Source organism: Spermophilus citellus (assembly GCF_964194105.1).
Source record: "Spermophilus citellus genome assembly, chromosome: 11".
NCBI classification, from domain to species: domain Eukaryota; kingdom Metazoa; phylum Chordata; class Mammalia; order Rodentia; family Sciuridae; genus Spermophilus; species Spermophilus citellus.
The window spans coordinates 84,320,139-84,346,543 of record NC_138192.1 but is presented as its reverse complement, the minus strand read 5'-3'; the positions used below and the strand labels follow the sequence as shown (position 1 = coordinate 84,346,543).

The following is a 26,405-nucleotide window of genomic DNA, read 5'->3' as shown; positions in this document are numbered from 1 at the left end:
AATTAAAAATAATTAAAATTTATAATGCTTAGATTTATTTTAAGTACTATTTATGTAATTAATTGAAAATAAAAGATGGTATAATAATTATCTGTAAAGATTATGTGAAATTTTAACATTTATCTATATCCCTTTACATAAAGGAACTTATTTATCTCTAAAAAAAATAAAGTACTATAATGACATATGTCTTGTTTTGGTTAAGAATCCATAGAAGAATTTAGATCTGAGTAGTAATTTTTGTAATTCCACTTTTTGAAAAGTCTTTGGCAAGAAGGATTTTAAGTGCCTCCAGAAATTAATATTTTTTTTTCTTTTTTAGAGCGTTGGGGCCATAATTGTATTTAAATTGCTAATCTGTTTTAAGGGTACATAACAAATCATTTACCATTTGTATTCAATCAACTATCACTAGTATTATTTTTTTCATAACATTTAAAAACTAAATTCAATAGAATAAGGAAAATGGAAATATTATAGCTTTCCCGTATCCTAAAACCTTGGCACCTGATCTACTGACAAAAATCCTCTTCATAATATTTTTTGTTGTCTTTCTCCCAAAGACTAGATAGAACAGGTGTGATTTTGTTTTTTAATTCACAGTATGGAAAGAACTTTGTTTTGGGGGGCTTTATGAAAAGTATTTTATGATGGTAGTTATACTTCAGTTGCATAAGAAAATATTACTGAATTTTAAATATGTGTTAATTTTCTTGAATCTCTAAAGTTAGAACACATGCCTTAAAATAGTCAATATTTTTTGAAGGGCTTTATTTCTGATTGCCTGATTGCATGGATTATATTCAATGGTGCTCATATTAGTGAAATACAAATGGAAGCCTCTTCAGCCACAGAGGCACAGGTGGGCATCTTGGTAGCAAGCCCCATGCAGTGTGACACATGGCACAACCCCACATGGGGGCAAAGAGCATGCAGCTTGAGCTAGGAGTCATTTTATGGCTACTTTACTGTAGATTTGTGTTTTTCTGTGGAGTAGTGATTTTTTTTTAAATTTATATTGTATTTTTTTAAATTAAATGTGTTTTTATTTTAATCCCATAAAATAGTCAAGACATGATTAATAGACTCTATTTAGAAACCAAAGTTCCTCCACCCCACCCCTTGCTATCTATATAAATGATATTTTTGACTCTGTCCTTTATAATGTTGGCACCCTGTGCATATTAGATGTAATCAGGGCTGAAAGGAAACTTGAATCCATCTGGAAGCAATAAACTTTTCTAAAAGACTGCACAGTGTTATTTAATCCTGTGACTTCTTACTGTGAGTGAAATTAAGGTTTGATGCAGTTGTGTCACATCGTATTGATATCAAATTTATCTTTCTAAAAAAAGTGACAGTAGTATTACAGCACAGTGGAGAAGATGGCTTGCTGTAATCCTCTAAGCTATTTTATGTTGATTACATGCTACATGGTGTAGCTAAATATATACAGGACTTGATCTAGATTGTTTTAAGTTTTCTCTAAATTTTTCACATCATCAGGTGATACTTCTTACCTTCGCCTTTAAATTTGGCTTCTTATCATAGGACTGTGTGGTATAAATCATGATGAAAGTCATGGAGAATAAACTATTTTAAAACCATTTTTAATTTGGAACATACTTGTATGAGTACCATATATATATAGAAAAGCCAAATTTTAAACATTAAACTTCTTTGAATAACTAGACCCTTTTAATCAATTTAAGACCTTTTCACAGGGGAAAAAAATGACCCCCTCTAATGTCTTCTCCAAAATGGCTTTAAAATTTTCATTTTAATTATTAATATTACACTTCATACTTATATAGAAAATTATCACAATTCCATTGGTTTACTCATTTTTTAATGTTTTATTTCTTACTCTTTACTAAATTATAGAACATCCCAGGGCAGGGGCACTTCATAGGCATTCAAAATATTTTTTTTAAAGAAAAAATAAATGTCTCCCAACTTTTACTCTAAAAATTTTTTTTAAATTTTATTTAAAATATATATGTAAGTAGGGTAAGATATTATGTGTGACTAGGAGCCTAAATTGTATCTATCAAAGGACAAGTAGCATAATTTATGAAGTATGTGTTTATTAAAACAAGTTTTAATAAGACAAAAACATTACTTTATTAAGAAATTTTTTGCCTCACATTTGCTTAAGTCCAATTGAAAATAATTTAGAGAAAATTTGACTACACTTTATAGATAATTTCCTTATGCTTTTTCTTGGTGAATCATTCTTACTGCATTTACTTTTTCCAATGTCAAAAACAAACCAAAACCCAAACATATTTGTCAATGTTTTAAATAATGGAAGTGAAACAAAGGATCATCACCCATGTGCCTAGCATATTAAAAATAAACATGAACTTTGTCTTGAATGTTATTAAGTTGGGTTTTTAAAATAAAACCATGATAAGCTATATTAAAATTGCTTATCTCTTTGCCCTTGTCTCCAGCAAGTCTAGGCCTGAAAATACTCATCAAATAAATAAATGCTTACAATACTTTTTAAAACATCTTGAATTACATGTATTTGTCTGACATTTACTTTTAATTTTTAGTATATACAGCCTCTGGCAATTTCTCTTTAATCTTCTCTTTATCCTCCCTCTTCTCCTGCCACCCGATCCCCACAGTGATCTCTTGTCACAGTTGCTCTGCCCAGGTGTCAGGAAGGTGGACTACTGAGATCAGGTGCCCTGGATGCTGATGAGGTGAATCTTTTCCAGTTCTTTTCTGTATTGTTGGGATTTTGGCATTATGTTCCTAGCTGTTTTGGCTTCTCAAAGGAACTTCATTCTGGTACTAGAACCAATTTGCATCAGGGAAAATAAACTACTTCTTTAATATGTCTGGTATTGGTTCTGCTCCCTCCAGCAACACTGATCTGCCTCTGCTGAGTTCAAAAATCCCTGGACTTTAACTATTTGGAATACTTTTTACCTTAAGATCAAATTAATGTCTTTAAAGGAGAGCTGAAGGAAAGTGATATAAAAGTGAGCCTTTTAGTGTTTCTAACAAAACCCTCTGGGTAATCTAAAGGGCTATATGATATACTAGGATATACTCGCTGTGACTACTGTAAGGTACTCACTACTGCGAGTACCAGCATAGGTACTGCATTGGTTGGCAGGAATGGGCAGAAGTAATAGCAAAGAAGCTGTTACTATTCTTGACCTCAGAAAGAAAGCACCTCAATGAGCTTAGACTGAGATGTAAGCCTTTACCTAGCAGGAAGCCCATGCTCAGACTTTGTCCTTGGACCCTATTTCTAGAAGCTATCATTGTGGCTTAGGTCACAGTTAGGCAAGTTCTAGGCCACAAAAAAATTAATAACTCTTTATTTGTTGTTCTCATATAGACAGTTACCAATGGGTATTCAATTACAATAATATGAGCATTTAAAAGTATACACAAAAGTGCCTGGAATATAGCAGGTGTTCAAGTATGTTAAATTAAATAAACTTTTGATCTCAACTTAAACGACTAGTCTCTACACCTCTACCACCACTTTTAACCACCACAAATTAGTGTGTAGAGTGTTTGTGTTGTGTGTTATGTGTATGGCTTTCAAAGATTTGTGTGCCCTAATTGGCTAAGCAGTTGGTAACTTCTGATATGTGACTATTGTGTCAACTGAGCAGTACTTGGTGGTGAGATTTAAAGGGATTCATAAATGAAGGATATTTTTTGGGAGAATGGCTTAATATGCTTTGACATTTGGTTAATGTTTGAAAAGACTGGAATCGAGAAGTCCTTTCATTTGCCAGGAAATGAAGGAGCAAAGGTTCGGAGCTAGAAGTACACATAGTGTGATTAAAATATCATCTGTTCTTAACTGTTTACTATCAAACTTTTGTTGGAAGCCTATTCTGTGTTTGAAAATAGAGCTAGGTGCTGGGATACAGAGGTGAGAGGTGAGAATAATAATAACTCCATTGTTAAAGGAAATTGTTGAGAAACTTGGTGAAAAGGAAGACCAGTTACCATTCTTCATGAATCTATAATGGTCATCTGGTGTGATATGCATGAGCTGCCTGTATAAACTGATATACATATCTGAAAATATAAAATGACCACATTTTAAGATTAGGATGAATCCTTCAAGGTCATGTTTACTGTTGGTACCATTCTCAGAGCCTTCCCACACTTCCATTTAGAAGTGTTTTTATGAAGGAATTAGATATATAAAAGAGCAGGCATAGATAAATATGTAAGCACATAATAGCTAAATAATAAGTGGTTCCAAAAGAAATAGCACATTAGTGTATTTCCTCAAGTGAAAATGACAAAACAAATCACATTCAATGATAAAGTCATGTATGGAATCTGAGATATTTTGATCTTCTATTTCATTATATTTCAGATATAATAGGGATTTGCTACACCAATCATCCAAAAAATAAATAAAACCTTACAATTATTGATCAAAAGTGACAAAAGATAAACTCATGCCATTTTTAGGCTATACTTTCTTAAGGTTATGCCTGTCTTTACTACATTATATACTAGGAGTTTTCACACTTTTGGGTCTTGGGACCCCCTTAAACTCTTAAATTATTGAAAAATACCAAGAAATTTTATATGTTATTCAAATTGATATTTATTATGATAGAAATTAAAGGCATTTAAAAATGTTAAAAGGCTGGAATATGGCTCAGTGAAGGAGCTTTTGTCTGGCATGCACAAGTTTCTGGGTGCAGTACTAGAATGCAAAAAGCAAAAATAAAAATAAGTTAATATAAATGTTAACATAAATAACATTTTTATTAAAATAACTGTTTTTCCAAAACTATCTAGAAAAGAAAGCAAGTGCCACTCATCTCACTATTTTCTATTTTTGAAAATCTCTTTAATGGTTGGCTTACTAGAAGAGCCGACTTTTTAAATTGCTTCTGCAGTTACTATTTTATGACTTTTTTGTTTTGGTCAAAGTATACAAGGAAAAATCTAGTTTCACATAGATGTACAGTTAGAAAAGGGAAAGTCTTTTAATAGGTTTTTATATAATTATTAATATTCTCCTTTGATACTATAGCAAAACTTGTCAGGTAATTTACTTTTGTTTTGCATAAGAATGTCTACTATTTTTCAGGTTTTAAATATAAATTACATAGGTTTAAGTTATGCAACATGATTTTTTTTCCTTTTTGTTTTGTAGTTGTACTTGTCAAGTAAGACTTTTTTTTTTAAAGTGGCAGGTGTTTTTTTTTTTTAATTTCAGAAGTTATTATCTTACAAAGGAGCATAGTTAAACAGGTAGGAAACAGATTCCCCATTATGAACAAATAAATCAGTCAAATCAAGTACTAATATCTTAAAGGCTAGATATATAATGCAGAATCTGAAAATATTTCAAATTTTTGTAGTTTACTATTTGAAAAATGATCTGTCTTGAGCATGCACAATCTTAAAACATCCTGCATTGGCCATTTGAAAATTTGAGTTACTGAATTGTACATAGCTTTAAATTGTTTTATTGTACAGTATTTTAAAGTCAAATATAATATCACTGCCAATTTTACTGGAAAATTCTCTAAAACAGAGAAGCTGTTGAGCTCATTGTGGCATGCACAAGATTTACAAAATTGAAATTTTGCTGAACCTTGTATTTTCTCATTGAGAACATTCCTAGTTGCTTTCTTTGGCTCCTTTTGTTCATTCTCTAGAGAATATTTGCCAAATAGTAATGTCTGAATATCGCAATCAGTCTTGCCAGTGGATATTCTGAGTAAAACAATGTTCCGTGAAAAACAGGTAGGTAGCTGCAAATTAGATGGTCCCTGGCTTATCCTGGAAAAAGCTACCACTTCCACCCATGGCAGAGATGCTATCTATATACTTTGCAATAATATTTAAAAGAAATTCAGGCAAGGTAGAGATTTTTAAAAACTATATTACTGCTTCATCAAGGACAAGTATGTGAAATTAATTCTTAAAAAAACTGAGTTGAGGAAATGAATGCAGTGATTATTAGTAAAAGTTGATGTTAGTGATTTTATTGGTTTTATCCACCATGGCTTTTGCACCATCAGTACAAATGTCAACATGGTAGAAAAGACAAATACCATCTTCAGTGTCATAGAAATCATCTTGCCCATATGTACCCTGTGAAACTACACACTGAGAACTAGAGGTAATTTGCTTTGTGTTAAACAAAATGATTTGTCAGTTTCCCAAAGATTGGTCTATATAAAAATAGCACTGTAGGCATAGACAGACCTTTTTGTAGTGGTAGATATTTAGGGAAAAAAATTATCTCAGAGCTACTTGGAACATATCTATCAAGAAAAAAAGCTTTAGAACACAAGGTCATTTATGATTGCAAGTCAGGTAGCTTAAATTTTCACTTATACTATTCTCCTTTTCAAAATATTATTTCATATGTGACATTTGCAATTGAACAGACCATGTATTTTTAAATTGCTAATAGCACTTCTTATAATGTAGGCATTAATTGTTCTGAATAAAGAATTATCACTCTATATTTCAAAACCCAGAGAATAATATTTGCATGTTCTTGATCATTTCATTAGTTCATTTTGGACCTCAGACAGAAACACCTGCATATCCTCAAGTACTTGGATTCTTAAAAGGAATATCTTAACAATTTATACCTGACAGAAATAAATGGAAAAATTACATATAGAAATTCAACATTAATTTTAATCTGATCTGGTAAAATACAACATTTGTATATGGATTGCCAATTTCTATTTTTCTCTAAAAATATGAATGTTCACTCATTTTTTACTAGATAAGAATGCTATTTACTCATTGTCATTCTTGATATATGTACATATTTAGGAACTTAAGCTTTTCTGCTAACAAATGTCATGTCATAATTCTCAAGGATAGTAATACATTGTGATGGATTTTCAGTACACTACAGAAGCAGCCCTATTTGTTTAAACCCTAGTTTAACCTGATTATTAACAATTAAATTGTGTTTTCTTCTTACAATTAAAGTGTATTCAAATTTATTGGTCCCTTGCTTCACAGATTTATCTCAGTATGTGGTGTATTCAAACAGAATTTTGTATTTTTAATTAGGGGATTAGATAAGTAATTCTGAAGAGCCAAAAAAAATTGTTAGACATCACATTGCTTAACCATCTAATATACCATAAGTGTGTGTATACACGATGTTGTGGAAGCCATCTATCAGGCAGTTCTGTTTTTCAGGCAGTATTTTAAAAAGTGGACATGTGCAGAAACTGTGAGCACAATTAGCACCAAGCAGATAAATCCAGCTCTAATCCTGTTTACGGTCTGCATCAGACAGATGTGCCAAGATTGATTTAGACAAGCCCTAGGCTTACAGTAATATTTTTAAAAGTGCCATTCACTGTTCTATTTTTGTTAAACCTTTGCTAAATATTCTTAAGTGTTGTTGGTTTTGCTCTTCTTGTTAGTCACTGTAACCTACTTTAAGCAGGTCCTGCTTTGCTCTCATGGTGACAGGGTAACCTGCCAGGAGAGGTTATCTTTATTCCCTGTAATTAAATTGACTTTTTCCCCCAAGAAAATACAACAATAGGAAGTGGGTGCTGAATTAAATAAATAGCATGATATCCAATAGACGTATACTTAAATCCCTTGCAAGAACAGATGGTCCCCAGTATCTGTGTAAGTAATGTGAGAGGACAGTTAATGTTCTGAAACAACTAGCAATAACCAATATGATACTAATGAACCAATAGATTTCAAATAATAAACCACATGCCACCAAGCAAAGTTATATAGCATTGGTAAAGATTTAATTTTCAAAATCTGCAAAAAAAGTGTCTATAGATTTCCATATTTTTATCTACTCATCAAATTTTATTCCATACTTCTTACCAGGAAAAGGTGGGTTTTAGTATTAAGATAAAAGTAAAGTGATATTTAAAATGTATGCCTTAAAATAAGTGTTTTATGAACTTGCTTTTAATCTGCAGTCTGTGTGTGTGAAGTCATACATGGAAATGTATCTTCTGCCTACAATTATGAGAGCATTTGCTTGTGGCAGAAACTAATACTATAACAGAGTTGGCTGGCATGAGATAGCAGTTATCCTGTGGAAGGAAATTTAAGCAGAGATAGAAGACCTAACATTTTTTTTTCAGTATTTAGAAATAGTTTTATTTGTAAAAGGTGGGTTTTAAATTCATTTGGAGCACAGAAGGAGTCTTACTTATTCTTTAAGTAATACTGAAAACGGGCATAGATAAGTGGCCAATTTTTATAGACCCAGAACAAAGACTTCTCTTATGGTTTCTTTCCCCCCACCTCTAATTATTTTGTCCTAAATATTTATGTATTTTAGGAGTGTCCATAGAGTAAGTGTTTTGAAGTGAGGGTTGGGGAGAAATAATGGCCTCCTTAGATTTTTAGTTTATCTTATCAGATGCTCTCCAAAACCTCCATCCTTTGCAGAGGTTGGCCTGTGGCTTCCACCAAGAAACCAGAAGATCCTCTTTCAAGCCTAGGAAGCCAGTTGTTCTGCTACCCCACAGAGTTCAAATAGCCTAGGAACTTCAAAAACAGAGACACAAACACAGCAAAGCACCTTCTAGTCTGATGACTGATTAAACAATATTTAGGTCCAGACCTTTAAGTGAAACCATTTTTATTTCAAGTTCACATAATTCTAACAAGTTTTGTCTCTGAAGTGAGAAAAATTTTCCTTAAAAATAATGTTATATGCACCTTCACTTTAGGCCATAATTATATTAAAAAATCAAGTGAATCCTGTGAGTAGAAAAGTAAAAAAGTAGATTTAGTGATACAACATAAATGATTAACATTACTGAAATGAGTAAGAGATCAGAATTTATATGGAAGATATTTACACCTGAGAAATTTACATACCTGCTGAGAAAAAGAGTACCAAGGAACATTTGTCTATTGCTAGACATTTGTAAAACCTTTTTCCTTCACAAGTCATTTATACTTATTTTCATTTCAGACAAAAACTAAACCTTCTCAATCTGTAGTTCTTCCCCTTAGTTCCTTCTTTTCACATTGGCAAAAGACCAATTATGTGAAAAATTCAGATTTTAATCTGCAAGCAAATGCAAGGGAATAGATTAGAAGTCTCTGCTAGCAGAGAGAAGAGGAAGTGCCACTCAGATCCATACAGGGATTTTTAGAATCTCACTGCTGGCTGCTCCTGGTTGCTACAGTCTAATCGACTTTTTCCTTGAGGGATATAATTCAGTGTCTGATGAAACTCTACTCAGTTAATTTATACATTTGGTGCCTTGCTGTTTTCTTAAGGACTGACTGACCTACTGTTTTGAGTAGATTAAAAAAGGGATAATTTCACTTGTAAGTAGACTCTAAGTAAAGTCTAACTCATAGAAGGAAAGAGTTGGAATGGCATTACCAGGACCTGGGAGAAGGAGAGGCACTGGGGAGACATTGGTTAAAGGGTATATAAGCTTCACTGAGGATAAATGAGTTCTGGGTCTATTGTATAAAAAGTTGACTGTAGTTAATGTATTGTATTCCTGAAAATTGCCACAAGATTAGATTTGAAATGTTCTCACAACAACAGAAATAATTCAGCTTGATTTAATCATTTTACTTCATACACATGTTTCAGAATATCACATTGTATACCATGAATTTATACATTTTTAAATCTGTCATTCATACATTAGTAAAAGCAGGAAAAAAAAGAAATCTAATAAGAAGCATTCTAAAACCAACAGTTGGATATTGGTCTAGGTCAGATCAATAAATTCTTGAAGGAGAGGCATAAATAGTTTTGTTTTTAATAACATGATCCTTCCTTATTAATCTTCTTTTTAATTTCTATAATTATTGTTCCCATCAATCCAAATATTAGAGTGAAGTGAACCAGATGCAAAATAAACACTTTCTACAAAGTTCTAGAAAAAAGCAAAATAAGTCAGTAATAATCTAAATGGCGATAGTGAGGGATTAGCTGGAAAGTGGCTTGAGGGAACTTTCTAGAATAATGAAAGATTATTTTTATTGAGATAATGATTGTAAGTGTATATATTTGACAAAATTCAAACTATAACCTTAAAATATCTGCATTTGATTGAAATGAACTTGTGCCTCAATAACGGGCAGGAATGATGAAAGGGCCAATAAGTGTTTCCTTGAAGAAAGTCCTTATTGTCAGCCCGGCATTGTAGAAAACTTGTAAGGTCAGCCAAAATGCCTGTGTTCAAATCTTGGCTCTGCCCCTGTCATAAGTATGACCTTGGACAGTTACTTCAATTCCATCTTGAGTTTCTTCCTTTTCAGAAAAATATAAATACTTAATAGGATTGCTGTAAGGATTAAAGGAGATGATGCATGTAAAGTACTTAGGGTATTGTCTGGCTAATAGCATGTGCTCATTAAATATCAGCTACCCTTCTTAGGGAATGGGATTTTTTAGATTAAAACAAAATGATCAGAAACAATTTTAGGATGAGCAATTACAACTAATCATAACTATTTCATTGTAAAAATAAATTTATGTCAGCAAAATTAAACACAATCTCATTATATTACCAAGTTCTCTCATGCACATTAATATTTATAAGCATATAAAATGTATTACTCTTATGTTTTATATTCAATATACAGAACAGAATGGAAATGTATTATGCTATTTTGGATACTTTTCTACAAGTAATACATTTTAATTGATCTGTAGCATTCTGTTATATAAATATATTTTACAGAACCAGTACTTACAGCACATTTAGGTTGTTTCCAAATTTTGCCCAAATAATGCTTGGGTAAGCTTTCTTTTAGCTAATTGTGTGTATTATTTATTCTCTTCTGGTAAATTCCTGGAAGTAAATTGCTCGACCAAAACTATGCATATTTTAAAGCATTTTTATTTTCCATATTCAAATATGTAATGTTGATTATTGGAAGAGAAAATTATAGAGGTTTATAAAAAAAATCTAACCTCACATTCTCTATCTCATATCTCCCTCCCACTTTCTCTCTCACTCTCAAAAGAAAATTATGGAGGTTTATAAGAAATCTAACTTTATATTCCTTTCTCCCCCTTCTCCTCCTCCCTCCCTCCCCATGTCTCCCCCTGGGATTTAAATGCAGTGTCTGATACATGATAGGAAAAGCTCCATCACTGAGCTACACTGCTTAAAAGCTACATTTCTCTCTTTTAATAGGTGTCAGTGTTAAATTTGTTGTGTAATTTTGCTTAGATTTCTTTTTAAAAATCTCTCGAATGAGAGTGTGATCAAATATCTCAAACTACTTTTATAACTTTTATTCCTTTTATTCATTTCTCTTAGAATTAATGCTTTTCCAGACCAGCGTACAGAGCTCACACTGGCTCATTTGAGTTACAGAAGACGACTATGATTTCTTCAGCCATCCTCCCATTGAAGGACACAAATGTTTCTTTAAATATTTTTGCTATCATAAATGTTGCTGTAATTAACATTTTGAAATCTTTTGATACATATTCCCAACTTGTTATTCAGTAGTTACCATTTTTCATTCCTAGCAGCACTGGGACTGCTTCCCTTTAGCTGTACCATCATTGAGCCTTATTTTTGATCTCATGCCAATCTAAAAGGCAAAAAGTGGTATCTTGTTGTTTTAATTTGCATTTCTTTGATTACTAATTAGGTTGAACTTTTTCATATGTTCATTGGTCAATTTGCATTTCTTCTTTTGTGAAATGCCTGCTTGGGTCTTTTATGTGCTTCTCCATTAAAGTGTTCTTTTCTTGATTAAATAGATTATATAATCATCATGTGTTGCAAGTATTTCTGTTCATTTGGCCTTTGCTTGTGACTCCCTTTTATGGGTCTTTAGGACTTTGTAGGCATTGAATAATTTTTATGTTAATTATCTTGATCTTGGAATATCTGTCTGCCTTTGCTGTTATGCTTAGGGCTTTTTTATTATGGTTACATACATTTCTAATCTGGAAATACTGGTGCATATTATGAGATGGGGCTCTATTTTTTTCTTTACAAAAAATTAAATCAATTTTTTTAAAGCCCCCTTTACTTTTTCCCAGTAAGCTTAGATTCTACCATAACACATTAGAGAATTTTAAAAATCATATAAATGTTTCTCTGGTCCATTCATTTCTCTACTTAAAGACGTTTTTAATTATCATAACTTTATAAAATATACTTGACAGGGCACGATCTTCCCTTCATTATTTTTACAACATTTTTTTTTTAGTTAATGTAAGACATTTATTCCAAGAGAATTTGCAAATCACTTGATTAGGTTCCTTGTTCCTCCTTACATCAAAGAATATACCATTGAGATTTTGATTAAAGTTATATTATAGTTATTAATAATGAGATTTCTGTCATATAAAACATGTAATTTTGGAACTTAATACATCTCCATTTAATTCTTTATTCTTAGTAAATTATAAATGGCTTTTCTCTCATTCAAGTCCAGCATCATTTCGCTAATTTATTCCTAAGTATGATATGCTAATGGATATGGTATCTCTTTATATCCATTATGTCTCCTTGAGTATAGACACATTTGTAACGAGCTTCCTTACTGAATATGTTTTATTAGGTTTAATGATTAGGTTGACTCTTTTTGTTTTTACAAATATATTGTGATATAGTTACAATTTCAGCTTCCTCTCCCTCTACCACCAATTATTGTCTTTTATTTCATTTTCCTTATGGCATTGGCCAGAATGTCTAGAGTAACTGGGAACAGTGAAGATGATTCTATAGGTATTCTGTTAGGTATTCTTATTTCTGGAAATTAGTCTGTTTTTTATTGTCATGCAATATTGGCTATTGGTCAATATCTTTAAATTTTCAATTTTTCTAAGAGGTTTTAAATTGGAATAGTTATTGAATTATTTGTTAGCCAAAATGAAGCACATGCATATGAAATAATTCCAGACTACACTACAAAACTTCAAATTAAAAGAAAAGAGTTTATTTTGCCCTAATTTTTCTTTCCCTCAATGGCTGCTTTTTCTTCTCTTACTTTTCTTCCTTTTTTCCTTCCTCTGTGTTCTTGTTTGTTGTATGTTTTCCCACATAAAATGAAATTTATATGTGACACAAATTGTTGTAAGATTAGCCTAGAAGTTATTACCAACATAATGTGTATAAAGGGTTTAATTTTGAGATTATTTAAAGGATTTCTGCAAGTGACTAAAAAAACAGACAACTAAATAGAAGTAGGGAAAAGCACATATAGAGGCAACTCTTGAGAAACTAAAATGGAAAGCACATGAAAAGATGTTCAACTTTGCTAATTGCTTGATTTTTTTTTTGAAGAATACCCACAGATATAGCCAAAATCAAGTTTATTTAGGCAGGACTATGGTGCAGCTTATCTACACATCCAGCTGTGTGAAGCAGACACCCAGCAACATCCCCATACTCAGACAAACTTCCCCAGCTTCACAGGACACTGTTTACCACATACTTCTTTATATACTACAGAGTGAGGAGTTTCCAGGACCTTGGACAGGCCTGCTCCATTCATTGTTGAGAGTACTGGAAGTAGGTAAGATATCACTGAACTTTCTCAAGTGTTCTGTGAGGGAGGCCACAGGCCTCCCGGTTCGGAAGCATCTCACATGATGATCATCAGAATGGAGAGAGAGAGAGAGAGAGAGAGAGAGAGAGACTCTGCTTGCCATATACAAAATATATATCCCTAAGGCACACCCCTAATGACCTACCTCCTCCAGCCACATCCTACTCACCCTCAGTTACCACTCAGTTAAACACTGATTGTGTTAATGCTATCATAAACCAATCATTTCACTTCTAAATATTCTTTCATTGTCTCACAGATGAGCTTTTGGGGACACCTCACAATCAAACCATAGCAATATTACTAACTTATTGTGAATGAGTTAGGTATCATATCCCTCTGGCCAGCTTTTCTAATATATTCTTCCTTATTAGAACTGGGACTCCTTGAAAAACTCAGATGAACTTGAAACCCTATGCTGTTATAAGAGGCTATTTTCAGAGATAGGTTACCAAGGTGCTCAACTGGAGAGACTTACACTGATCAGTGGGTGATATTAAGAGGGAACCAAAAATTTTAGTTAATTGGAACATTATCTGGAAAAGGACTTAACTTCATAATATGATTAAAGGGCACAAATGATCTAAAATATGCTAAAGCAGTGTTTTCAAAGTGTGTTCCAGGGACTTTTTCAGGGATTAGTAAAGTCAAAGCTGTTTTTATCATATTACTAAGAATGTATTTGCAATAGTCACTCATTGTCTCCCAAAGGTACAGTAGAATTCTGCAGAGATGAATATGTCTGACATCCTTGCCCTGTAGGAGTGTATGCATTGTTTTCTTGTTCTTTGAAAAAAAAAATCTCAATTTCAATTTCTAGTACAACAAATACAGATACTTATAACCTACACAAACAAGTTATCTGGGGTTTTTCATTCTTTAAGAGTACAAAGGGCTTCTGAGACTGATAGCTTGAGAACTGTACTAGAGAAAAGTCAATCTTACAATACAGATTAATTGATTAGTATTTATAGAAAAGGGAAGTCAGGGTGAATCATTCAATTCATAAAGGTATAAAAAGGTTTTGGCTCAAATACGTGCACTCCTTTGGTTAAAGTGATTATAATAATAGTGATGATTATTTTCTGAGATTATGAAATGTTTTGCTACACAAAGAAAAGCCTGCTGAATTGATATGTTGGGGGTCTTGTGTCCCTGAAGGATGGAAGTGGATTATAATCAGAGCTGAAACCTGAACTTTCTAGAGAATGTCAGGCCTGAAAAATGGACTTTGGGTTCCCCCTATCCTACTAAACAATAGGATAATCTTTGAGTGAAGGTTTTTCTATTCTTTTCTTTTTTAGTGGTACCTGTGCTTCATAATCAATCAGGCTATGATTTACAGAATGATTAGAGAAGGCCCAAAACTCCCAGAAATATGCAGACAATGAGTATCTTGGAGTGCCTCAAAGTCCTCACTCCAGTCTGAAGACAATTGCATACTTAAAGGAATGAAGAAGCTGAGACAAAGCTTCTACTTTCTATTGTTTTATCTGGTTCTTAATCTGTTTTTATTCATTACTTTTTCTATTGTGGTACACATATTTTGCATACCTAGTTATTGGAAGTTGGATGAAAAATATTACAAAACTTGCAGGACATTGTTACATTTCTATGAATATTCTTGTGCTTTGTTAAGTTACTTGGAAGCAGAGTAATGCTTTTGTACCTTGTTTTTTAGGCTTGTTAGGTGGCAGCCTTTGGTCAGCTCACTGATGGGACATTACTCTTCTAAATATTCTCCCCATTCTCCCATGAATTTCCATGATTTTCCACTTTGGCTGGTTGGATGCCTATATAATCTGAACACTGTTCTCATAGTCCTGTGAGTAGTTCTTTCCCTGGCCTCACGTGTTGACCAATACTTGCTGAAGACTTGACACCTCTACAGATATTAAGTGCTCTCTGTGAAGACTTTTCCTTTCTGGTAATTAGCCTTATGAATCCTTGTCACCTTGATATCTTGGACCCCTAATTCCCTCTCAATCAAGAAAGACCACCAGGGTTCCCCTGCCTCCATTGTGGACTGGACACACTCTCCTGTAGTAGATTGGGGCAATCATGTGGTGCATTTTGTTTGTCTTCTCTTAGGGACCACTGTCTTCCTTTATTACCTGAGGTCCAGTGTCTTAAACACTGCTTCTTCAGGTATCGCGTGTGGTTTTGTGGTGTTTCAGGTAGAAGTTATAAACAGTCCATGTCATTCCATATTGATCAGAAGCAAAAGTTTTGAAAGTTGCTCACACACACACACACACACCACTTTAAAAATAAAGTCTGATTGTGGTTAAGATTTTTGAGTGCTTTTCTAGATTGGCAGGAATTCCTATGTTTCCTATTGACAGTAATCATACATGTACATCTTTTTTGAACATGTGTTACTTTTCCAGGAGGGTTCATTTCCTTTTCTTTAAGATTGCCTTCAACAAGTTGGCATAACTCACTTCTGTGAGTGAATTCTGTGGGTTTTTTTTTTGCATTACTTTGTCACAAATAGTACAAAAGAGCCCTTGCATGATATTAATTTATTACTACAGTGTTGCTCAGAATTCTTCATACATTAAATGTTCTGATTCTGAATATTGTAGGCCTCATGTGGCAGAAATGCCCTTCATTCATCCTATTTTTCCCCCTCATTTTGGAAAATAGACCCATTTTTTTTCTTCCCTTCCTGTCTCATGCAGGGACAGATGCAAAGGGAAAGCCACATAATTAAAAATGATAAAGATTTTCTGGGTCTTAACTATTGTGCATACATAGAAGATATGGATGTAATGGTTTTGATTGAAGAAAATAAATTTTCTTTTCAGGTAATTATAAATTTGATTTGCTATGTAAAGAAGAATCTCTTGAGCTCAAAAACATATTCTCTGTGAAGCTGAAGCGGCGTTGCTCTGCTAAGCAGCCAAGAAGTGGGACTTTACTAGGCATCACACTTTTCTTCTGCCTGAAAAAGGAACAGAACAAATTAAAAGATTGCACCCTTGATCGTATTAATTTAAGTGAAGACCACTGCGATGTATGGTTTAGACAGTTCAAGAAAATTTTAGCAGGTAAGTACTCCTGGGAGTTGTTTGTTTGTTTGCTTTTAGTTGTAGATGGACACAATACCTTTATTTATTTATTTATAAATGGTGCTGAGGATTGAATCCAGTGCCTCACATATGCCAAATGAATGTTCTACCACTGAGCCACAACCCCAACCCCATCCTGGGAGTTTTGTCTATTTGATGTAGATTATGAATATACACATGTTATATTTATGGGTACAAACAACACTTGACTCTGTTGATGGCATCTTTCTATTCCTAGTATGTTGAATGTGTTTATTATAAGAGGGCATTGAATTTTGTCAAGTGCTATTTCTACATCAACTGAGATGATTATCTTTTCCCCCTTTATTCTGTTCATGTGGTATATTACACTGATTTTTCATGTATTTAACCATCCTTGCATTCTAGGAACAAATCCCAATTGGTCTTGGTGAATAAGCTTTTAATGTGCTATTGAATTTATTTTGCTCAAATTTTATTAAGGATTTTTACATCAACGTTCATAAAGGATATTGATGTGTAGTTCTTTTTTAGTATCTTGGTCTGGATTTGGCATCAGGTTAATGCTGGCCCAATGGAATGAGCTAGGGATTGGCTCTTGAGTGACCACATTCACAAAGAAGCTTCTATAATCTCAAATAGTTTTTAAATAATTTTGTTCACTTTCAAGTTACTTTTAGAAGCATATTTTTATATTCACATCTTTCAGCTTATTTTAGAACTTTTTTCTTCTAGGCACATATTGACAGCATAGTTTGTATTGATGCCTTGGGCATTTGAAAATAAGAATGTTTTGAAGATAATCTTTAAGGGACTTTACTTTTTACTGTGTCAATTGAGAGTTGTCTATCTTAGGGTAGATTTTTCTGAAGGTGAACATCTAAGAACATGCTTATTAGAATATATCTCATAGATGGACTCTGTATCTGAAATTTCTAAATGACACTATTATATTTTGCACACTAAACAAAATAATAAATACAATGCAATTTGGATTTTTAAATGTTATCTAGTTAAAATATGATCTGATTTTTAGGGTTGATTTATTTTTTTTGTCCTCATAGGTTTGAAAATATTGCTTAATTTCCTTTTAGCCCACTTTTTTTCCTTTTTGCCAGATTGACCAGGGTAGTGGCAGCTGGTACTGCTGATGGTTTAGTTTGGGCTTGGATGACTCAGGAGAAAGATGGGTGCCAGATAACGAGCATGCACACAGAGATGTCAGAAATATTCAGGTCCAACATCTATGATCAACATCATGAGGACCCATGCTGGTCACTGGCAGGCCACTGCTAAGGTTATACCCATAGAAGATACCAATAAGCTGACATGACTGCATTAAAACTGGGAAACTCTGCTGCTAAGTAGCCCCATCCTTCTTCATTATCCCCTTTGGGATCTTCAAAGAGACCTGATTCTTTCAAGAGGGCAGGAACCCACAGAGGCCATAATTTAGTTCATTCCTGAAAATGGAGAAAAATCAGTGTAATTAACTAAAAGCATTCCACTTTAACAGTGGGACTTTTACACTGTTATTCAAATTCATGTGAAAAGATAAAAGGTTAAAAATGAAAAATGAATCATTTCAATTACATTTATTAACATGACTAGTTATTCATTGGACTTGCATAGTCTGTAAAAGAAGCATCAAACTCTTCCTCACTCTGAAATCCTGATAAATCTCCCAGGGAGCTTATAAAAAGATGGCTAAAGCAACTTCTTTAATATATCTCACCAATAAAGCCAAAAGCAAGTAGCAGAAGATATCACAACAAAGCTCAATTCAGTAAAAGCAATTTTATAGGAGTGTGCCTAGCCATAAGCAAACAAAACAGCCCCCGATACACTGTCCAGATATTCAGCTTAATGATGTTTTGGTTTAATTTAATGTTAAAATCTAGACAGATTACAGAGATCACTAAACAACTTATTATCTAGGCTATCATCCTTTGGGGATATTACTTCTTGTACTTTTGATTTTGATAAGAGTTGGAGACAGTAAAATATATAAGGTCATAATCTCTGCATTGGTCCTGGAGTAGAGTTAATTTGCTGATTAAAAGCAAATAGACTGACTTTTAAAACCAAGCAGTGCAAACAAACAACACAGGATTGAAATATTCTAATGAAAATGAAAACCAAGACTATCTGAATAAATGACTGTCTCATCTCTACATCCAAGGAACAGGGAGTCCTTATAGGAGGGGTCAACTTCTTATCTCCACTCAAAAGCAGTTCTGGGTCAACTTCATTGTGCACAAGTGAACAGCTGAAGCACCAAGACTCTCTGCCACTCATTATACTATATTGGTACTTCCTTTTAAAGATTTTATCCTCAGTTTTTCTTGCTATTTCTTTCATGTTCAGATCCATGAACTCCAGGTGTTTATTAAAGTGCCTATCATCTGACAGTCAAATACAACTGGATCAAACCTCTTTCCCTTAGTGGAGGAAGCCCTGAGTCCTTCTCAGTCTGAGATAGGACTATTGCGTACCTTTACCTGGTCTTCTCTGGCTCTGCTTTCCAAGGAGTTGGGTCTCTGTTTGTATTATCTCCCCCTCTTATATCCACTGTCCCTGTTATTTGATAACAGTGCATCAGATTTAGCAAATGGTGATTGATCAGTGTTTAGCCATCCCTGCCCCCTGAAAGAATTCCCCATCTAAATAATTAGTGTTTAGAGCTAACTTAAATTTAGGAGGTGATGAATTTTACACCACAAAAAATATATTTGATTCACAGTTAAATATTAGGCAATTCTATTTTAGGTACAAAGACCTTGCTTTTAACTGGTTTTGTTGATGAAATCAACAGGTTGTTTTTAAAAATTGCATTGACTTATTTTGGTTTTTATCTTTATGTAGCAAAGAGATTTTTTCTCCTGCCAGCCTTTATATCTTGTCCTTTTTTCACTCCAAATATGAAAAACATGAAGAAGGAAGGCCTTCATACCTCAAGGGGTTGGTCTTTTAGTCTAATTAGTGTAACAATAATTTTAGCATAATTTAGATATTATGGGTCATTTTCAAATATGCACATTTTCTCTTTGAATCAGAGCAATGAATAGGATGTGATGAATTTTTAAGAAAACAGACTGGCAGTACTGGCGGGGGGGGCGACAAAACAATCCTCAAACACTTGTGATTTTAAGACTTAATTGACAAAAGGTGACCAGATAATTGTAGGCTTATAAATATAAAACAATCTTAGAAGTCTATTTTTACCAGAAAAAAAGTTGGCTCCTTTCATGTTCAACAATTCTGAGTGCAGTTGAGTATAGCATCTTTTTTTTTATTCTTAATAATAGAAAAGTCATCATAACTTTATGACAAGTGGGCAATAGAGGTTCATTCATCCAACACACATTTTGTATTAGACTCTGTGTTAAGAGTTGGAAATACAAAAATGAAGATGTACTCCTATATAGAACTCTAATTCTATATTCCTGTATAGAACTCTTTTGCCCTGGATACAGAATAGACAATTCAATGTATTAAAAAATGTATTAAGGGCAACAATGATGATATGAACAATTGAATAGGGACCACAACAATTGATTATTGATTTAGAGATTCAAACATTTTTTAAGTAGTTTATTTTATTTTATTTTTTTTTTAAAGAGAGAGTGATAGAGGGAGAGAGAGAGAGAGAGAATTTTTAATATTTATTTATTTATTTTTTTTAGTTATCGGCAGACACAACATCTTTGTTGGTACGTGGTGCTGAGGATCGAACCCGGGCCGCACGCATGCAAGACGAACGCGCTACCGCTTGAGCCACATCCCCAGCCCATTTTTAAGTAGTTTAGATTATGTAGTTGTGTGGTGAAAGCAATTGAACATAGTCTTTCTACTTTTTTATATACCTGTGATGCAAAGATAAATATGCATAGATTTTAAATATAGCGAGAGTGTACAATAGGTAGGTTGACTTTTATCCATTTAGTGTATGAGCCAGTTTCTGCATATTTGAGTTTCCTAGAAATAGTGACTTATGAGCTCCTCTGAACACACTGAACCAAGCTTTTCCTTAGAAACAATTACCTAAATGTTAATGGATATTCATAGGCTTTCTGGCAGGCACCCTGTATGGGAATAAAAAACGCAGTATCCTGCAGGTGATATTTAGGGTCCTCAGAATTTGGCAGAAGTCAAAGAGAGAAATGAAACAAAATAATGGCAAAAGAAAACAAGAGTTCTAAAGGATTTGCTCAAGTGACTTGGAGAATAAAGATGCAGTGCATTGTAAAACACAGTTGACTCAAAAGAAAATATTCTATTCTTGGCCCAATGGGATGTACTACATGATGCAACTGGGGATGATGAACCACGGAGCACTTTGAGAGGAATTTATGAAGAAGGGGAGAAGAGTTTGTGAAAATAGATGAAATCACAAAAGCAAGTAGTATAGATTTTTTTTTTAAAAAGCAGAGTATTACATACAAAATCTTGGGGACATGCTTATATATTAAAATACAAAAGAAAAAAGAGGAAAAACTGAAAAAAAAGGTAAAAAAAAATTGAAGAACCCTTTTAGCATAAGACTGTAGAGTTTTTCAAAATGGATGAAGGACCTAGGAATTAGACTAGAGATTCTATACCTACTAGAAGAAAATGTACACCCAATCCTCCGTCATGTCAGCTTAGGAACCAATTACCTCAACAAGATTCCTAAAGCGCAAGAAGCAAAAATCAAGAATCAATAAACTAAAAAGCTTCACAGCAAAGGGAAAAGTCAAGAACCTGAACAAAGAGATTACAGAATGGGAGAAAATCTTTCAAACCCATACTTCAAAGCATTTACCTCCAGGATATATAAATAACTCAAAAAACTTAACATCAAAAACCCAAATAACCAAAATCAATAAATGGGCAAAGCAACTGAACAGGTACTTCAAGAAGAAATACAAATGATCAAAAATATATATATATGAAAAAAAATGTTCAGGGGCTGGAGTGATGGCTCAGTGGTGGAGTACTCACCTAGCATGCATGAGGCACTAGGTTCCATCCTTGGCACCACATAAAAACAAACTAATGTATCTACCTAAAACTAAAGATATATAAATAAATAAATATTTCTTAAAAATGTTCAACATCTCTAGAAATTAGAGAAATGCAAATTAAAACTACACTGAGATTTCTTTGCATTCTAGTCATAATGGCATTTATTAAGAATATTAGTGACAATAAATGTTGTCAAGGATGTGAGGAAAATGATACACTCATATATTGCTGGTGGGACTGCAAACTGTGCAACAACTCTGGAAAGCAGTATGGAGATTCCTCAGAAAACTTGGAATGAAACCACTGTTTCACCCAGCTATCCCACTCCTTGATTCAAAGGAGTTTAAAATCAGCATACTACAGGGTCTGGGGTTGTGGTTCAGTGGTAGAGCAATTTCCTAGCACAAGTGAGGCCCTGGGTTTGATCCTCAGCACCACATAAAAATAATGAATAAGTAAAATAAAGGTATTGTGTCCAACCACAACTAAAAAATAAAAATAAATATTAAAAAATAAGCATACTACAGTGACTCAGCCACATTAATGTTTATACCAGCACAATTCACAATAACTAACCTCTGTAACCAACCTAGGTACCCTTCAACAGATGAGTAGATAAAGAAAATGTGGTTTATATACACAATGGAATATTATTTATCCATAAAAAGAATGAGGGTTTTTTTTTTGTATTTTATTTTTATTTATTTATTTATTTATTTATTTTTTATTGGTTGTTCACAACATTACAAAGCTCTTGACATATCATATTTCATACATTAGATTGAAGTGGGTTATGAACCCCCAATTTTACCCCAAATGCAGATTGCAGAATCACGTCGAGTTTTGCTGGTAGATGGATGGATCTGGAGACTATTATGCTAAGTAAAATAAGCCAATCATAAAAAAAAGTTGAATGTCTTTAATATGTGGATGCTACACACAACAAGGGAAGAGAGGGAGAATAGAAGTTCATTGGAATAGACCTATGGGAATGAAGGGAAGGAAGGGGAATGAGAATATGCAAGTCAGTAGAATGAATCAGAGATACTTTCTTATGTTCACATATGAATACATGACCAGTGTAACTCCACATCATGTACGACCACAGGAAGGGGAAGTTAGCCAGGCGTGGTGGCACACACCTGTAATCCCAGTGGTTCTGGAGGCTGAGACAGGAGGATCATGAGTTCAAAGCCAGCCTCAGAAATGGCGAGGCGCTTAGCAACTCAGTGAGACCCTGTCTCTAAATAAAATACATAATAGGGCTGGGAAGTATTCTGGTACCATAAAAAAAGGGGGGAGGGAGGAGTTATACGCCATGTATATATAATATGTCAAAATACACTCTACTTTCATGCATATATAAAAAGAACAAATTTTAAAAGCCACAGCTGAGAAAACAGCCATGTTTTAGAATAAAATCACCATAGTGTATTACAGAAGAATCCTCATTGATTGAGTATATTTGCAATATAATGTGCTAAATTCATTGGTCAAGAGTGACATTACAAGACTACTGCTGGTTCCTAGTAGCCAAGTGAGTATTGAGCAATAGAGTATATATGTACATTAAAAAAAAACTGTTTTGTTCAGATTTTTCTAATTTTAACTAAATGTAATAGTTACTCAGAGACAAGTAACAAAGTATTTTTAATACACATTTGGAAGAGTTATTTCTGACGCCATATTTTTGTTTCATTTCTAAATGCTAATTTCTTTTTCTTTAACTTGTTCTAATTAGTTATACATGACAGTAGAATTCATTTTGACACATTGTACATAAATAGAAGATAACTTCTCATTCCTCTGGCTATACATGGTGCAGTCACACCAGTAGTGTAATCATACATGCATAGAGGGTAATGCAAGCCAGATGTATTTAATTCATTTTGTTCTTGTAATGTATCCTACTCTTCTATATCAAAAGCTCAATCAGCTTTGAAATATAAAGCATAAAGGAAATGGGAAAGTTATTTGTTTTTCTTTCCAAAGATGTTTCTCTAGCTTATTAGATGTCAAATCTGTGTTCTATGATTTCGGACTCAATAGGATGCTCTCTCCTTGAGAGCAAAGATCACAGCTTCTTAAAAGCATTGATTTTGTTTAATACTTACATTGTAGTGTACAAGAAAATTATAGTAATTTTTTTTGTTTTTGTCAAAGTTGTATCATTGATTAAATGAACAAGGAAGATTTTTTTCTTAGGACAATGGAATAATGTGACACTCTGACTTAATTATGCTGCCAGGCAATGTGCTTACAGGAAAAAATAAACTGGAAATCAATATCGTAATGAATACTTTTAAATGATCAGTTGTTATATGTCAAAAGAATGGTAGCTTCAGACATTTGGTTGTACATTATTTGAATTGTCAGGGCTTGTCTCCTTAGGGACAAGTTATTTTCTGCAAGGATGTTATATTTGAACTACAAGTAGTTTTTCTTTTGAAGTTTTGAAAATGAAATTTATGACTCTGGTTTTTTACCAGCTGAGTTGGACATTTAAGTGACATGTTTCATTTTTAAATATGTTTTTTACGATAAGTATACATACATGTTTATTAATGTGGAAACTGAGTAAATATTTTTTGATCATGTGGTGTCCACCTCTTGCAGTAACTCAAAACAGGGGTCTGTGGACTTGCTTTTGCAGTGTAGGCTACTCATATACCACTCACTCTTGAGCTAATTGATTTATATTTTCTATTTAGTGAGGTTTGAATGTGGCTTTATTTGAATACACCTCCCCAAAACTAAAGCACTTGAAAATCTCAGATTAAGTCATCCTAAGAATGCCAACCTGTTGGCTTATTATAACCTGTTAAGCCTTTTTATTTACCAGCAGGCATATAGAGACCTCCAAGTCTTCTAATACCCAAATGCACACTTTTGGCAACTCCATCATTGACACCAGCAGAGAATGTCTATTTAATTTTATTCTTTTCAATATATGTTTATTCTTATAAATTTTATTCTTATAAATATATGTTTAAATGTGTCTTTTTTTATAATTTTACAAAATATTGCTTATAAACCAATTTGCAAATAAGAAACCTACATTTCCTTAAACCACTACTGAAATTGAGTTTAAAATTTTTATTCAGTTATTTTTTTTTCCTTTGAATTTTCCATCGCTTTCTGAACTGGACGGAAAAAAAACAGTGAAATTAAACTAGTTTCTATTAAATTCTGACTACTAGCACCACTTAACTTTTCCAAAGTTATCAAAATATTAAAAGAAATTTTCCTTACTCCAAACCTCTAATATTATAAAATTTGTAGTATAGCATATACTTATCTAAAGTATAAAAATATGGAAACATAGTTGTCATGTGAAATTTGCTTAATAAAGGAATAGGAAGAAATTTCTCTTTATGATGAACCTAGAGCATGCTAGTTTGACATTGTGACCCATTTCCATTTCAGCAATTAGCAGTGTGAGAAATTTGCCAAAGGAAGAATCTGCAGACACAGCAAATAGTAGCATTAGTTCCCTGAGAACTTCATGTAATAGGAAAAGGGGAAAAGAAGAGAATATGAAATAAGTACATTTTAAAATGATCAAAAAAAGAGAAATTGAAAATATAAAATAGGGTACTATTGAAAATTGTTTTTTTTTCCTTTTACTGTGGCATACATATGAATTACTTTTATTAAAAATTCTTCCTTCTCAGGACTTTGCCATTCCTGACAGTTTTCAGAGGTTCTGACTGATAGGTCTGGGAGGGCACCAGTTATTAATTCCTTTAGAAGACCCCTCAGTGAGTGTGAAGTGTGGCAGGGCCATGAGCCATGGAGATTGATTGTTTGAGCCAACACATTTTGATTTAACAAACATGTAGAAACCTGCATGCCACAGTCACCAAAGACACTTGCTGGTAGGTTGTAGAACATTTTATTTCCTCATCATTTGACATGTTCTTAAAGGTCAACCAGTACCCATTCCTGACAGAGTCATATAAGGTTGTCACTTGTTTTCCAAGACTTTCCTATTTGTCTGTTTAAGAAGATTCTGGTAGAGGCTGAAAGAGCTCACCAGGGGTTTCCTTATTTTTCCCCCCTAGCATCAGCTCTGACTTACAGCTACTACGCTTTTAGTGGGTAGCAAGCTCTAATTTGTCCTCTAGAAGCTACACATTCTATGGATACTTGGGATTAGTGACACCAGGCAGTTTTGCCAAGGGCTTCTCACCAGCCTCTGTAGCATTTTTATCCTGATAAAGGACTATGTTTTTGTATGTAATTGATTGTAATTATATTGAAAAGAATAATGGATATGTCATACAAGAAAAAAATATTCCTGCTTCAGTCATTTATGGAGTATCTTGAGAATAGAAGTGGAGTGCGTTCATTCTCAAATATGTTATATTCAAATCTTTTCCTAGAAAGAGGCCCTTTTGACTATGTTTTTTGTATAACTGAACTTCTTTGAAGTATTAATTTAGTAGACTTTCTCAGATCTTGTCATGCGATTATATTCAAAGTGCTAAATGAAGATTCTCTAAATGTTTCCAGTAGAGTGTTGAATTAAGTTTTCATGCTGTTAAATAAATTAGTTATAATTTCTTCCTTTACCGAATATTAAAGAAGTCATCATTTTAAAAATTTAAATCCTAATGATAATGGCTGACATTTATTAAGCGTTTACTATGTGCCAGACACTTCCGTAAGCAACTTTTATGAATTATCTCATTAAATCCTCATAATAGCATCAAGAATTACAAATATGTTCTCATATAAAAATGGGAACAAAATTACTTACTTTATGAGTTTTGTTGTGGAGTTTGAGAAATTGAAATAATGCATGACTGGTAATAGTGA

The 26,405-nt window shown here is 33.2% G+C and overlaps 1 protein-coding gene across 1 annotated transcript in view; it reads left to right on the top strand.

Moving 5' to 3' along the window:
* Nucleotides 1-26,405, top strand: part of CERKL (CERK like autophagy regulator) — a gene marked incomplete at its 5' end in the record, with an annotated part of 125,128 nt that overhangs the window by 31,707 nt on the left and 67,016 nt on the right. Inside the window, one exon of the mRNA XM_081262467.1 lies at nucleotides 16,335-16,577. Coding sequence (XP_081118593.1) covers nucleotides 16,335-16,577 — 243 coding nt within the window. The remainder of the gene's footprint in view (nucleotides 1-16,334; nucleotides 16,578-26,405) is intronic.